Genomic DNA, 13,421 nt, shown 5'->3' on the forward strand with positions numbered 1-13,421 from the left:
GAGTATGTACACCCAGTATCACATACTGTGCTGCCTCCTGTTGGCCGTCACCGGGCACTGCAGGAACGAGCTGTTGATAAGAAAAATGTATAGTTTGTTTTTTTCTATATAATTCAGACAGCACTTTAAACAGATCTGCTTTTCTCCTTCGAGACTGACTGCACATGTGATGTCACAGGGATTTAAGCAATAGTGTGTGTGATAATCCCGGTTTTTGTTTTTTCTTTCTTTCTGCTTTCCTAGTTGACCAAGATGTTCGATACACAGCAGTGAGCAGTTTCATTTTCCTGCGTTTCTTCGCTCCAGCCATCCTCTCCCCCAACTTGTTCCATCTACGGCCGCACCATCCAGTGAGTCTGATTTTTAAAACAAACACACATGCAACCAACATGTACGTATTTATGCACATATCTCTGAAAATAAGTACTGCTGAAAATATGTCGCATAAAATGTGAACATTTGGAGTTTGTTTAGTTGTCCTGAAATTGTTCATGTTCAGATTTCCACTTGAAGGACTTCTCGTGCCTGTTGGCGTAAAAGCTGTTCAAAGTTCATTCTTGACTTTGAGGACACTAGGGATGGGACGATATATGTTTTTTATCACAGATAGACAATAAATTGATCGTGGGGAATTTCCGTTATCGGGATAATCGTGAATATCATCACGAGTGACTTGACAAAGCTGTCCAGCTGGCTATCCTCATTAAAAAAATACAGGAATTATAATGTAAGAAAGAACAGACTCACATAATGTTGCTATTTTTATCAATTTTATTTATCCTTTATTTATTCAGGGGAACCCAATGGCTTATGATTACCTTATTTAAGACTAAAAAGAAGTGTGTGCTATCTGTGATGCAATACAAATATTTGTTTCTTAACAAAATGTAAGGAAAAGTATAGAGTTTTAACCATATTTTTATAATTATCGGGATAATGTCGTGAATCGCAATTATTTTGGTCAGGATAATCGTGACATGAAATTTTCATTATGTCCCGTGCCTAGAGGACACAACATTTCTTTGTTTTTATGGCTCAACCAGTGCTTTTATGATGTGGTCAAGTGTGATCGCTGATTTCTCAACATTTCATTTCACATATTTTTGTCTCCCTAGGATCCCGCCACCTCTCGAACCCTCACCCTCATCTCCAAGACAATCCAGACCCTGGGGAGTCTCGCCAAGTCTAAATCTGTGAGTTTCTCTATTTTCATTTCTGCGAATCGAACTACACTTCATTTGTGTTTCAGTCTGAGCAATTGAATTCAAACACAACTTGCTAATCGTCCTCTATCTGTCAATCTTTCTTTCCATTCAAGGCCAATTTCAAAGAGTCCTACATGGCTGCATTTTACGACTACTTCAATGAGCAGAAATATGCAGACGCTGTGAAGAATGTGAGTTTTTCTCTGTTACATGCAATAAATATAATAGTCTCTTTGTACGACAGATGAAGATGTACTCAGATAAATGGTAATGAAAGAATGGCAACTTTTTAAAAGAAGTGGAGTGGATAGAGGAATGTCAGAGCGTGGTTTTCATGGTTGGAGTTACTTGGATGTCGCTTGAGAGGGAAAAAGTTACCATGACAATAAATATGTTGATCTATGACATCCTTTACTTTCCTCCACAGTTCCTGGACCTGATCTCAACCTCTGGCAAATGGGATCAGAAGAGTATTGAAACACCAATCATGCTCAAAGAGGGGTAAGGAGCCAAATTATTGTTAAACTGATATTCATGGAAAGAAAAAGAACAAAAGTCTATAAACAGCTCTCTCAATACCACTGCTAAGAAGTCCTACATATGTTATATTTGATTAATCTGAGATTTTGTAATCGTAGTCTTATGCACTGTGGCTGTCACCTTTCCACTAAGCAGCTTTAGTGTTTGTCTTTGAACCACTTTATTAAGGTTGTCTTGGTGCGTGTTTCTAGCTGTTGGGTTGACTATTAAGGCTCAAAGTGAGCCCTCTCTAACAACACATGGGCTGTTGTTGTGATGATATTTCTAATGAGGCTGTAAAGGGGAGGCTGTGCCAGCGCCTCGCTCATCAACAATCCCCACCCTCTTTTGTTTCTGCTACCGTGGCGTAGGAGTGTAAAACTCACTATAAAGAGGGTTGATGGGAAGGGGTCAAAAGGCACGAAGGGCAGGTAAGAGCTTCTCTGTATAAAAGGCTTTGCCCTTGTGACCCCATGTGTGTGCACTGTAACCCCCCCAAACCAAGCCGGCCATTTTCTCTCCCGCCCAACATCATGCGCTACCGTAGATGCTGCTGCACTTTACTTTATACCTGGCCTATAAGCTACCTGTCCGTTACACTGTCTGACACCGTGTGATGGATTTTTAGTCTTTCTGCATTTACATGGCAGTAGACTGGTGTGTACACTGGCTGTGACGGTATAAAGTAAAGTGTGAACCTTTACGCCTTTAAGCCCTCATTAGTGCTGATAGCCCTTCTCGATCCTCGCCATGCCAGACATGCATGGTGTGACAGTGACAGCAGGGGTTGGTTACTGTACAAACATTTCTGGGATCTCATATCTGCCCGCATCCCGTCCCTTTATACCGTTTGTCCAGCAGACTGTGACCATATCTCACTACCATACACATTAGAGTTCCCAGCTCAGCTCCAGGCGTTATGGCAGATGTGAAACCAGCATGTTCTTGGCTCAGTAGTGTGATAAGAGTGCTAGTCTTCCTGTGGGAGAGTCGTAACTTTGGTGTTTATAACCCTGGTGCTTCTTATTTCATGTATACTACGGCCTTCAATCTCTAAAACAAAGACATCCTGGTGTTTACTCTCCCTTAAAGGACCATACCGGTGGTTTTACATGTTTTAGCCCATTAACAACAAATAGCGTATACCTCACTTCACTGTCAGACATTTTTCAAAGCATGCCATCATGTTTTAGATTGATTTCAAGTGACAGGCATCCAGTGGTTCCATTTATTGTATTACAGTGTGAGAATTAACTTACACAGATTGGAAACTTCCTTGAGATAGATAATGCATCATAGTGGATTTATGCATGTATTTATTGATTTATTGAGCTGAGAAGCTTCGCATTCATGAGCTTTTGGATGTCAGAAAATCAAACCCAGAATTTAAAAAAAGTATGCAAATATCTTATAACATCTTTGCTCAAAGTTTAATGTGAATTTCTTGTAGGGCTGCAACTAAGAATTATTTTCACTGATTAATCTGCTAATTATTTTCTCGATTAATCAATGTGACATCTTCAAAAGTATTGTTTTGTATGACCAACAGTTCAAAACCCAAAGAAATTCAGTTTATAGTGATATAAAACACAGAAAAGTAGCAAATCCTCACACATTGGAGGAGCCGGAACCAGACAATTGTTGATATTTTTGCCAATAATTTTTTTAACTTTTTATTTTTTTTAAATCACTAAAACAATCAATAAGTGAGGGATGATGTACAGCGAGCCGGCCATTGTTGTGAAATAAACCCCGACAGGGCAATGCAGCAAGATAAATCAATAATCTGACACAAAAACGGTCCGCCAGAGTCCGACATCAGAACTGCTCCCATAGCAACGATCTGTTATACATAGCAACGGTCTGCTATAAAGAAATAACAGACCGTAGAACACAGATATTGACCAATCAGAATCGAGTATTTAACAAAGCCCTGTAATAAATATGAATAAATATTATCAAATTAGCTGCAGCTTTCTGTTGAACATCTAATCAATGAATCGACTTCTTTCAGCTCTAATTTCTTGCATTAAAAAGGAAGCTCAGAGGGCCGAGGCATCCTTTCACACGCCAACAAGAGGCGTTTACGGAATACTCCCTGTCTACGACTGCATTACCACATGACATGATAATATAACCTTGATGTAAAAATAAACATGACATTTATTGTTCAGTGTGATGTATTAGCTATCTCAAGTTTCAAGTCTCGCCAAGTCGGTTTTCATAATGTACTGAAACTAAATGGAAACCAGCGGCTGTTTGGAAGGAAATCAGTCCAAAATCTTGTGTTATGATTTGGCAAAATGTCAGGTAGGGATTTATACACAATGCAGTAACAAGTGAGGTAATGGGGTAAAATATGCAAAAACACGGGTACCTTTGATCTGCTGACCCATCTCCTTTTTGACTCATAGACTGTTAAATTTATGAGTGCTGTACTGAAGATTTTTACATGTACAGCAGAGAGGAATACAAGAAACTGCAAGCATGTAAACGGATTGATAAATGTAGACTAATGACTGCACAAGATTCCTTTAACCTGAATGAAATGCTGGTTACCGATCGTTTTATGCAAAGTCATTAATTCATACACTTATACTCTTTTATATTTAGCACTGTAAACTTATATAAGGGATGCATTGTGCCAGATTAATAAAAAATACTGTGATATATTTAGACATTTCTGTGAAACATAAGCTCATAAGTTGGTATTTCCATTTTTACCCAGATTTATGATAAAGAGGGCACAAGGGAGAAACCGGTTTGGAATGAAGAACTTCAAGAAGAGATGGTTTCGCCTCACCAATCACGAGTTTACTTACCACAAAACCAAAGGTAAGCTCAAAGGTCTCTGGGGATCTTCTTACAGTTGCATTGTTTCCTTGTCTGTTGATGTCGTTGAGTGTGCTTATGTGAGAATCAGCAGGAAGGAGAGAATCTGCTGATTGTACATTTAGTCTGAACACAATGTGCGTTCAACACATGTGGTGGAGATTAAGTTACCGGGCAGGAAAAACATTTGTGCTGCATCCAAACAAGCTCGGGCCAAAACATACACACAAACTGTTTCTAGTTCTATACTACATAACACGTTTTCTAAAAGTGACAAAATCAAGTTCAAGTTCATAAAATCATTCTACACATTCCTCCATTCTTTCCTTTTTATTTACATTTCTCATGTCTGATGTGTTTCTTTTTCCGTCCAGGTGAGGGCGCTCTGTGCAGCATTCCCATAGAGAACATTCTGGCTGTAGAGCGGCTAGAGGAGGAGTCTTTCAAGATGAAAAATGTAAGGACCCCACACAGCCATGAGCTCTTTGGAGCTTTGAGCAATAGGCCCAAATCACTCCTACAAGTATTTAGATTCTTCCTTCACTCTCCGTCCCTTTTTCCCTCCTCCAGATGTTCCAGGTCATTCAGCCGGAGCGGGCGCTCTACATTCAGGCCAACAACTGCGTCGAAGCGCGCGACTGGATCGACATCCTGACCAAAGTCAGCCAGTGCAACCGCAAACGCCTAAGCACCTACCATCCTTCAGCCTACCTCAACGGCCACTGGCTCTGCTGCAAGCTCTCAGCAGACGCAGCCGCTGGGTGTACACCCTGCACCGGGTACGTGAAGTTGTCAAAAATCTATCCAGCATCAGGTTCCTTTAATTTGTTTGCGCTCTCTCATCCTCCTGTATGCATCTGTTTTTCAGCGGTCTGCCAGCAAACATCCAGCTGGACGTAGATGGAGACAGAGAGACCGAGAGGATTTATTCCCTGTATAGCACATACATGACCAAACTGATCAAGATGCAAGGTCAGACGCCGGCTGACAAAGAGTGTTTTTAAAGGACCAGTGTGTAATAATTGGATCTATTTGCAGAAATGGAATATAATATTAATAAGTATGTTTTCTTTAGTGTATATTTACCTGAAAATAAGAATCGTGTTTTCATTACCTTAGAATGAGCCGTTTATATTTGCATGGGGAGTGGGTCCTCTCCACAGCACCGCCATGTTTCTACAGTAGCCCAGAACGGACAAACCAAACAATTAACTTTTCGATAACGTTACTAGCTCCCGTCGCCACCGCTCTCTCTCTCTTGCTTCACCACTCAATTCCCATGTACACACACACTCTAAGCACTCTACTCTTATAACAACTGGCTCGAGAGAGGGCCATTCGCGTTTTTGCGACGGCCACCGTAGCAATTGTACACGTTTGGCACACAGGAGAAGTTGTAATCTGCAACCTCACCACTAGATACCACCAGATCCTACACACTGTTCCTTTAAGTGTCTCTGAGCATGCACATGTATGATTACACATTTTCCATGTTTATTTTCACATTGTCCCTTTTGTTTTGGTCTCTCACTCTGCTGCCTGTCTGTCTTCCCCTGCAGAGGCCTGCGGCAGTAAGTCTGTGTACGACGGGCCGGAACAGGAGGAGTACTCAAGCTTTGTCATCGATGACCCACAGGAGACCTACAAAACCTTGAAACTGATTGTTTCAGCCGTGCAGACCTTGGAGCAGCAGCACACCAAGTACAAACGAGACAAGTTCAAGAAGACAAAGATAGGCAGCCAGTATGTGGTTTGGTATTTATTTATGCTTGTAGCTCAGATTATGATTTGTTATAAACTAGGGGTGGGGGAATAAATCGATACAGCATAGTATCACGATATTTTGCGTGGCAATATTGTATCAATACACAGTATCGATCTTTTATTAAATAGCTGACGGCCCGCCGGCAGGCATAGCCGCTATTCTGACTTTCAGAGGTTGTAGCTCAGTTTTAGAGCTAGAGTGAAGATACTGGTATCATATGAAACTAGAAAAGGAATCCAAACCTAAGGAATCCATTGGTACCTCATGGTGTCATGTTAGCTTGTTGGGAGAATGTTAAATTACGCTCCAAAGTTACTCTAAATTTTGGCGAAGGAAAAACTGGCATGACCATTTTCAATAGGGTCCCTTGACCTCTGACCTCAAGACATGTAAATGAAAACTCTTAGATGAACAGTGAAAACTGTATCTTATTAGATAAAACAGATGCTGACAAACTGCGTAATTTGTAGTTGAAAAAAAGGTAATAAATTGCAATATATCACAATATATCTTATCACAATAATTAAGTATCGTGATGATATCTTATCGTAGGGCCTCTGGTGAGTCCCACCCTTATTATAAACTACAGTTATTGTATATAAAAGGCAGTAAAACGTCCCCTTTGGGCCAGCAGGTGGTGCAGTCGTACAGGCTGTATTAATTGAACATGTAAAAAGTATGTTGGAGATTAAATTTAGCAATTTTAACATTTCAAATAACAATATTGGCATCATAATTTTGGCCTCCAGCTCTGCACAGCACCTGATAATAAAATGTTGTCACTGATGCTCTATTTTTAGCTCCAAAAAACACTCTGTAACCTCCTGCCAACAAATAATCACCATTTCTGTTTGTTTCCTCAGGGAGCATCCAATTGGAGACAAGAGTTTTCAGTGCTACATCCGCCAGCAGTCTGAGAGCTCCACCTACTCCATCTAGCCCTGTGGACTGTTTCTACGATGCCCAGAACCAGCATATTTTTCTTTACCGCAAAGACATCCATTTTAACAATGCTCCGTGTCTAGTATTGAGTTTTAAATCTTTATTTTTCCTTAAAACAAAATATAAAAAGGTGAGATAATTTCACTTATTTCCAATGCAGTGTATCCATGCTTCAAAAGGAATATTTCACTTTTTTAAAGACTTTTCTGGAAGCAGGTGATGCTGTTTTGGAAACGAGTGTCACCTGACTTATCTGTTCAGTTTTAAGGAAATTAAGAGTCAATACCAGACTGAACGAGCCGTGCAGATGGACTTTTTTTTTTGCATTGTCTCAAGATGCATCACTCCAAATTTGGAGCACAGACCTCAGATCAGCGTGACAAATAGAGGAACAGTTGTGGAAGAAAGGAGGGATACAAATCAAGACATAATCATACCATCTATTTGGATCTCCTGTCTGTGATGTGACGAGAGAACAAACAAAACGTTTTCACTGGACAGTTTTGACAGTGACCAACACGCACTTTAATCGCCTCCAAATCTATGGATGAACAAGCCTCGCAGCACTCTTTCAAAAGCTTATTTTATCTGTTTGATTTTTATTTGGTTATTTTAATGGTTGACATGTTCCATTGTATTTCACTCCAGAAGGAAGGAAGGACTGTAATGTTTCCCTCTTTGGGTGGTGTTGTCCCCATTTCTTTTTTTTTTGTTTTGTCCCCAACCTCCTCAGGAAGGCTGTGAAGGTCGAGGGCACACAAGAAGGGACCAAGCACAGCCGAGAGCAGCTTGACGTTATCATTGTTCTCAATTTCATCCCTCATTTTTAATCCTTTTCATCAACGTGCTAACAGTTGTATAGGTTCAAGTTTTCACGTTTCATTTGAAGCCTTGTTCTGTTGTGGTTGCATATCATGCTCCAGTACCTGGGCTGAAGGAATAGCTTTTTTGGAGAGTTCTGACACAGACAAACCCACGTAGGCCTTTTTTGTGTCTTTATGGGTGTAAAGTTGCAGCTTCTCTTTTAAGACAAAATACACATACTGTACAAAACAGGTGTTTTCAGTTAATCTGACTGATTAGAGCTCTTCTCAGGACTGTGTGGGTGCGTATAGACTTACTGAGTGACATCTTCCTGAGTCTCCTGTTAGCTTTGTCGCACCTGTTAGGTTAGGGCGGAACAAATTACACCTTTATCATTCTTATTGGTAGATGGAAATTTGTGACCTAATACATTCACATCAAAGCTCCGGCCCACCGTCAACCTGAGCAGAGGTCTAATCAGCCAGAAGAACTGAAAACACCTGTTAGGGTGTTCAGAGGCTTTAAGTTGAACTCCATTTGAGCTCCATCTATGAGTAGTAGTCCCAAGGCCTATTGAAGGAGGCTGGGACACGAGCGGACATGTGTGTGGGGTATGGGGTATAACACTTGCGCAGTATAACCGAAACTGCAGTCGTGCGTTGCGATTGGCTCAATTTCGGCAAGTGCAGACCAGATTTTACTGTGCATGTGTACCCCAAAGGTATGTCGCGTTGATGACCCAGCCTCTTTCAATAGGCCTTGAGTAGTCCAACCTTGTTTGACAAGCACACGCTTCCATGGTGGATAAATATTAGTGATCCCGTTGTAGGTTCATGTGAATGGAAAACAGTGTATTTTGCCGCTTTTAAGAGGTTCCTTGGCTGAGAGCTTTTCAACACACCCTCAAACTGCATGCAGACATGACAAAGGCATGTGTTTGTTTCACTCTGTGTAAGTAGAAAAAAGGCGTTAAAGCCAAACTATCCCTTCAACCATCACAAAGCAGAAACTACATGTTAGTACAGCTCGTTAACAAGGACGGTTTTTAGCTTCTAATTAACTGATATACTAACATTTTAACCAGTCTTTTCTCAAATGGATAGTGTGTGTGAAATGGATAGTGTGTTGCTGGTTGTGTTGCACTGTTGGCTGCCTAATAATGTAGTGTTTCTGTTTAGCTCTGTCTTACTTTGGATAGGCTACACCCTGTAGTTTAAAACCTATTTATATGCATTCCTCTGAGAAACTGCTTGCTGTGAATCTTACCGGTCAGCACCCCAGAATCTGTTGATGGTACAGGATTTATTGTTGTTAACCAGTTGTGTTGTGTTGTTCTAGGCAACCACTCTCATTCACATTCATCAGCACTCACTCTCGCCAAAACCAGTGCATGTGAAGTATAGTTGTAGTCACGGCGACGGTAGCCTCCACAGGTGACTACAAACCACCACAAATTTTTGTATTTTCCAAACTAAATACCTGGTTATGTAGCCTCACGTGTGATCACAGGATCCCAAACAGTGCCAGTCATCACTTTTATATCATTCTTTTTGAAAAGCAAACAAAAAAAAAAATCATTGTTATATGATATAGATATGTTTTTTATATATCTCGAAACCTATACTGTTTTAAAAACAGACGAGCAATTATTCCGATGACATCTTTTTCTTTGTCAAATTTGTTGATCTATGAACTATAAGGACGGTTCTCAACTGTTTGACTATGTTTTCTATCTCTGTCTTGTCATACAGAAATCTCGCTGTGCGTCTGAATCGAATGACTGAGGTGTGTGTTTTGTGTGTGTGTGTGTGTGTGTGTGTTGTGAGTGTGAATTTGTCAGTATGTGCATGAGTGACTGACATGACGGGTTGTATTGCCAATTGAATTGCCCCAGTGTTACAGGTCAGGAGAGGCAGAGTCGCACTTGTTAAAAAAGAGAAGATCACTGCCTGTAATTCTACTAAAGACCTCCGGCCTGATATGGTGTATCTCCTCTTTCCTCTTGTATAGAACCACTGTTCCTTTTCAAGGAACCTTTGCCAATATAATCTCCCCACTCATTTTATGTAACACAGTAATAACATTGATGAACCATTAAGAGAGCAGCATTGCTGTGACCTCTGAACTTTGATGAGTGTTTGTTTCCACCAGTTACTAACTCTCCTCAGGTTTAGGAAACTCAGCACTGCATGTTTTTTTTTGCCAAGAGCGAGGAGCTGTGTCTCTCATCCCTAACTTGGTAATCATATTTATTATCATTTCAGCAAAACCTTCCCAGAAACATCAGCTGACTCGGTGGGGGTGATGCCAGTTACAGTAACGGCAACTCCTCTACCGCGAAGCCCACAAAGGAATGACTTATGCAATAATGGTGTGTGTGTTCCAGCATGCAATAATAATAATAACAACCCCTCAATAAGCCCATCAAATTATCACAAACGCACATCTGCTGTCCTTTTCCAGTAAAATTCCTCTTCAGATAAACACGTTATAAAGGGAGAACAGTGTATTTTGTATAAATATTTTAAAAGTATTAAAATAAGCCTGTTATAATGTGTACATAAAACAGTTGAATGAATGGTGAAAATGTGATGTGTTTTTTTCCCTGAATAACTAAATGAAACCAATATTAATGCAAATGTGGTGTCGGTGTCATTTGTTAAACAGTGCATATTTTGATATTTGTGTGTTTAGCTGTGGTGCAGATACATTTACGTCTTCTTTATGTGTCCATTGTTTGGGTCCAAGTTGTATGCACGGTCCTGGTATGGCTTATTGGGACAAATGGAACAGAGTTTTAATTATTGTTATTACTTCCATCTATGCTTTTCCATCCAAGAAAAGTCCAACATCTACTATCAATTTCAGACAAATGCCTTCTAAATGATGACAAGCAATTCCCCGCTGTGGTCCATTTACTGTCATGTTCAGTGAATCATCCGATGTTTGCCTGAACAACTTCAAATGGATGTCACCTTGAATCAATTTGCCAAAAACGGCTGTTTTTTCATCATTGTCCTAGTTTGTCTTGCATTTACTGCATGTTATGCTTATGCCAGTCTGGTGAAGAAAAACAAGCCTCCTATTATCCTAGTCTCTCAATGAATCAGCAGACATGAAGAAATGTTGATGAGTTTGTACCATAGTGCATTCATTTTTAGAATATTAATAGCAGAATATCTAACATGGCAGATGGGATTCAAACTGTAATGTCATTCAATCAAACCATAACATATAAAGCCAAGTACAAAAAGTAAATACTAATTAAAATGCAGAAAATAAAGCTATCAAATAAATGTAGTACTACTAATAATACTAATAATATTTCCCTCTGAAATGTAGTAGAAGTATAATCATAATAGAAGTACTCTAGTAAAGTAGGCTACCTGAAAATTGTACTTAAAGGTCCCATATTGTAAAAAGTGACATTTTCATGTCTTTTATATTATAAAGCAGGTTTAAGTGATATATAAATACTTTGAAAGTATCGAAACGCTCAATCCACAGAGAAATACACACAGCCCGTATTCAGAAACTGAGCTTTTGAAACAAGCCGTCAGGATTTCTGTCCATTTGTGATGTCACAAATCTACAATATTTAGACCATTTAAAAGTTTTAAACGTAAACATTCTAAATGAGTCCCAGTTTATTTCCTGTTGCAGTGTATGAGAATGACATCAGCTGACAGGAAGTAAACATGGACCCAAATTGTTGCCTAGCAACGCAATTCTGTTGCAATTCCGTTGCAATTCCATTGAAATGTACTAAAACGGAGCGTTTCAGACAGAGGGTAAATACAGGTGTATTCAAGTAGACAGCATGAGGAAAATAAAGTTTTTTTTAAAACATTAAAGGGACTCTGTAACTTTCAGAAGTGCTTGTTAACAGCGACACCTGTGGCCGTTAAGTCAACAAAAGTCAGTGTCGGGCTCGCACTTGTGCTCGCTCTAAATAGACATGAACGAGCATCGCTCAAAACAGTGAGTCTACACACGTCAGCTTAAACCACAATATCACTCTATATTTCACCTGCTTGGCAGTAATGTTAGCTGACCAGACGAAGGTCTCTCCATGAATCACTGCTGATCCTAGTGTTGGCTTTTCCTGCTTCAGCCCCGCTGCTTCAGCCTCTGGGGCTGAGGCAGCAGGGCTCTGCAGCAAGTAACGTTATTGTCTCTGACTGCGCCCGCAGGGAAGACACCGGCACCCGGTCAGAGACGATAACGTTTCTCGCTGTGGAGCCCTGCTGCTTCACAAGAGACGGGAAACCTCAGTTGGTCTGGAGGAGCTGTAGCATTTATTTCTGCACAAACGTCCACTGCAGGGGTGCACACACTTTTTCAGCATGCGAGCTACTTATAAAATGACAAAGTCAAAATGATCTACCTACTATAAAAATGCAAAACATATATTTATTTATAAATATATTGAGTATTCTTTATATGTACAATATATGTTAGTGTACCTTGCATAACTGCATGAACCCATATTGTACAATATAACTGTACATTTTTTGTCATTACCTTACTCTGATGACTTGCACTGAATGGAATCAGCCAGGGATGCATAGTCCGGACAGTAGCTGCTGATAGCCAGCCTCAAGCACACTTCCAAATGATCATCAGTCAAGGTGGAACGGTATTTGGACTTAATAATCTTCATGTGGGAAAAGGCTGACTCGCATAAATAAGTGGAGCCGAATAATGCAGTCAAGGAGGTAGCACATTTCCTCATGTTGGGGTACTTTTCCTCTGTGAGGAAGTTCCAGAACTTTTTTTTTTTTTTTTTAAAGCCATGCGATCTACCCACACTACCTTTGCGATCGACCGGTAGATCGCGATCGACATATTGGGCACCCCTGGTCCACTGTATATTCACTAGATATTCTCAGAGCTAAACTAACTCTTCTGCAGTGTGTAGTGTGCGCGCATGAATGTGAGGTGGAGCGAGAACAAGCGTGTTGTGTGAGTGAAGACAAGCAGGCAGCGGAGCGGCCTGAACAGCGTAGCCACACGCGAGTGCGCATATGCGAGCGCGCATGGGACACCGACCCGGTAGATCTATATGTGTAAAAAGTTACAAACAGTCCCTTTAAAGTATGTAAACATGTTCTAGTAGAAACCCAAAATACAAGTATGGACCTGAAAATGAGCATGATATGTCCCCTTTAAGTAGACCTGCAGTACTTGAGTAAATGTAGGCTGCTAGTAACTATAGTTATCACATACATGTAAATGAGTATCAGAGTGTGTGAGCAGCGCTCCCTAGCTGCCTCCCCTCACACATTACCCCTGTACTGAGTGAGTTTCTGCTCTCCTGGCAGTCTCCCCCACCTCTCTCTCTCTCTCTCTCT

At 40.4% G+C, this 13,421-nt stretch overlaps 1 protein-coding gene across 2 annotated transcripts in view; it reads left to right on the forward strand.

The window, feature by feature from the left end:
• rasa3 (RAS p21 protein activator 3) overlaps nt 1-10,706 on the forward strand; it is a 49,642-nt gene extending 38,936 nt beyond the window's left edge. The window contains exons 15-25 of one of the 2 annotated variants that reach the window (XM_037749830.1): nt 244-350; nt 1,116-1,193; nt 1,319-1,396; nt 1,633-1,706; nt 2,096-2,155; nt 4,453-4,559; nt 4,931-5,013; nt 5,127-5,335; nt 5,425-5,528; nt 6,116-6,299; nt 7,185-10,706. In XM_037749830.1, coding sequence (XP_037605758.1) covers nt 244-350; nt 1,116-1,193; nt 1,319-1,396; nt 1,633-1,706; nt 2,096-2,155; nt 4,453-4,559; nt 4,931-5,013; nt 5,127-5,335; nt 5,425-5,528; nt 6,116-6,299; nt 7,185-7,260 — 1,160 coding nt within the window. In that variant the 3' untranslated portion in view covers nt 7,261-10,706. The remainder of the gene's footprint in view (nt 1-243; nt 351-1,115; nt 1,194-1,318; nt 1,397-1,632; nt 1,707-2,095; nt 2,156-4,452; nt 4,560-4,930; nt 5,014-5,126; nt 5,336-5,424; nt 5,529-6,115; nt 6,300-7,184) is intronic. The other variant, XM_037749831.1, reaches the window with a different exon arrangement.
• Nucleotides 10,707-13,421: the final 2,715 nt, after the last annotated feature.

This window comes from Sebastes umbrosus, chromosome 2 (genome assembly GCF_015220745.1).
Source record: "Sebastes umbrosus isolate fSebUmb1 chromosome 2, fSebUmb1.pri, whole genome shotgun sequence".
Taxonomy (NCBI): domain Eukaryota; kingdom Metazoa; phylum Chordata; class Actinopteri; order Perciformes; family Sebastidae; genus Sebastes; species Sebastes umbrosus.